This window comes from Octopus bimaculoides, chromosome 20 (genome assembly GCF_046866305.1).
Source record: "Octopus bimaculoides isolate indiv1 chromosome 20, ASM4686630v1, whole genome shotgun sequence".
In the NCBI taxonomy this organism is placed as follows: domain Eukaryota; kingdom Metazoa; phylum Mollusca; class Cephalopoda; order Octopoda; family Octopodidae; genus Octopus; species Octopus bimaculoides.
Genome location: NC_142947.1, coordinates 34,491,486 through 34,493,985, shown reverse-complemented (window position 1 = coordinate 34,493,985; position 2,500 = coordinate 34,491,486). Strand labels below are relative to the sequence as shown.

Sequence of the window (2,500 nt, the reverse complement as noted above, 5' to 3'; positions counted from 1 at the left end):
TAGCAGTAACATGGAACAGCCACTTTGATGAGGCGATTATCTGTACTTGTTAATATAGTTACTACTCTGATCTCTTGAGATTTATAAGTTACTTTGCTTGTTACATATATATATATATATATATATATATGGAGGTGGGGTCGGTGTATCATCCCTATGGGCTAGGTTATCAGATGTTAAACATCGCTGGTCACAATGCACTTCCAGTTCTTCTTTGATTACGCCATACTTTTCCTTTTTGTCCAAATCGTTTAACTAAATCATCTACCGATCGTCATGGAGGTCTTCCGAGCGCACACACCTTACGTCCTTAAGCAAGATACTTTATTTCACGTTGCTCTAGCATACTCACCCGAAAATGCATTCCAACTCTCTCTCTTTCTTTCTTTCTCTCCCCCACTTCGTTGTTTCGCCGGGTCAGAGATAGGAGGACTGATAGGTTATCTATATCTGAACACTACTACATAGGCGTCTAAGACAATTATCCAAAGCGTAGTAATACTCGCTTGTGAGCGGTGGCTTTGATATATAAACACAAAATAGCACAAAGCATAATATTAGATAATAATAGATAATTAAGGCGGCGAACTGGCAGAGTTGTTAGCACGTCGGGTAAAATACTTAGCGGCATTTCGTCCGTCTTTAAGTTCTGAGTTTAAATTCCGCCGATGTCGACTTTGCTTTTCATCTTTCGGGGTCTATAAAACAAGAACCGATCAACTGCAGGTGTCGATGGAATCAAGTTACCTCCTCCCCCAAATTGCTGATCTTACGCCAAAATTTGAAAGAAATATATCAAATAATTGGTTTAGATCCACTTGCACTGCTCAGTGCATTGGGCGGTACGCTTCATCCACCGAGGTCGGTAGGTTGCTACTCTTGCCCATACATCCCACGTAATGTTGACTGTGATTAAGTCATCTTGAAATGTCCACCGTCAAGTGTCTTTGGTCTTCCCTTTTTATGCTTGCCGACGGATGGTACCCAAGTCACGACTGTTTTAGAGAGTGGCTAGACCAGTGGTTCTCAACCGGGCTCCATATGATCCTTGGGGGGTCCATGTAAGACTTTTGGGGATCCACACAAGCAAAATAGTAAGTAATATTTTCAGTTTGCATGAAAAATGTTACTTTAGATGTATTTATTGCAAGAAACAGCTAGATTTCTTCCTCTAACGTTTTACATAGTTCAGCTTACACAAGCGAATGTGTGAAAGACGAAATAGTAGTTTTGAAAGAAGCATCTATAGAACTAGTTTTTAAGTATCGAATGGCTTTGGATGTCCATCTGAATAGAACCAGTAATCAAAGGGGTCCAAAGATTAAAAAAAAAAAATGGTTGAGAATCATTGGGCTAGCCAGAGAATGTGGTCAGCCAGGCGGAATCAGTGCTCTACTTCAATCTCTTGCAGTGGTCGTATTTTACTCTGCTCAGAATCTCCCCATTTGTGACACGGTCTCGCCAGTTGACTCCCAGGCTCTTTCTGAGGTACTTTTGAGAGAATAGATTTACTATTCTATCCATGCTCACTGTTCTCTTCCAAGTCTTGCTGGCATAGATTGCAGTAGTCAGAACAATGGAGTTACATGGAGTTACAACTATTATTGCATGCCGAGAATTGGTAGAGTCGTTACAGAGTTAAGTGGACAGCCATGTAATATTCGTTTCAATTCTTATGTTCTAAATTCAAATTCCATCGAGGTCATCTTTGAATTTAATCCTTGTGGGATTGATAAATAAATAGCAATCCAATACTGGCATTGATTCTACAAAGTTGATGGCTGGGAAAAATTATTAATGCACCGGACAAAAGACCTTTCAGCAGTCCTCTCGGCTCTTTATGTTTTGAGTTCTAATGTCGCCGAAATCAACTTTGTTTTCAGTTCACTGTGTTTGATAAATAACCTACCAATCAAATACTGGGGTAGATTTAATTAACTAACCTCTCCCCTCATCGAAAAAAGTGATGGCCTTGTACCTCAATTGTTATTTTCTTTTTCTTTTCTTTACAGTCTGAGACGGTATCTCCGTCGCCACTGAAACTGCGCTCAAGTGTTAGCCAGGCACCAGAAGATATCTATGAATCTCGTCTCATTCTTGATGCCCCAGACGGTGGCTGGGGTTGGATGGTGTGTTTGGGTGCCTTCACGATCAACTTCATAGTCGGTGGAACTATTATGTCATTTGGCTTGACTTTAATCTCTTTACTGAACTATTTTGGGGACAGCCGCTCCAAAACGTCGTGGGTTGGTTCAGTAACCGACGGTATGTCGCTTTTGTCAGGTAAGTTAATGTTTCAGTAATCAACAGATCATCTTTAATTAAATACACCAAAGAAAATTTCATTTGGTAATGACTGAAATAAAAACGTTTCGTGAATAGAGAAAAATATGTCTTCACACTACGAAAATCAATAAAATAAATAATAATCTCTTCTACAATAAGCACAAGGCCTGGAATTTTGGTGGTGGTGGGGCTAGTCAATTACATCTACCTCAGT

General features: G+C 39.9%; 1 protein-coding gene across 1 annotated transcript in view; it reads left to right on the top strand.

Moving 5' to 3' along the window:
* LOC106879734 (monocarboxylate transporter 9) overlaps positions 1-2,500 on the top strand; it is a 68,666-nt gene that overhangs the window by 41,912 nt on the left and 24,254 nt on the right. The window contains exon 2 of the mRNA XM_052975177.2: positions 2,013-2,283. Within this exon, the coding sequence (XP_052831137.1) occupies positions 2,013-2,283 (271 nt within the window). The remainder of the gene's footprint in view (positions 1-2,012; positions 2,284-2,500) is intronic.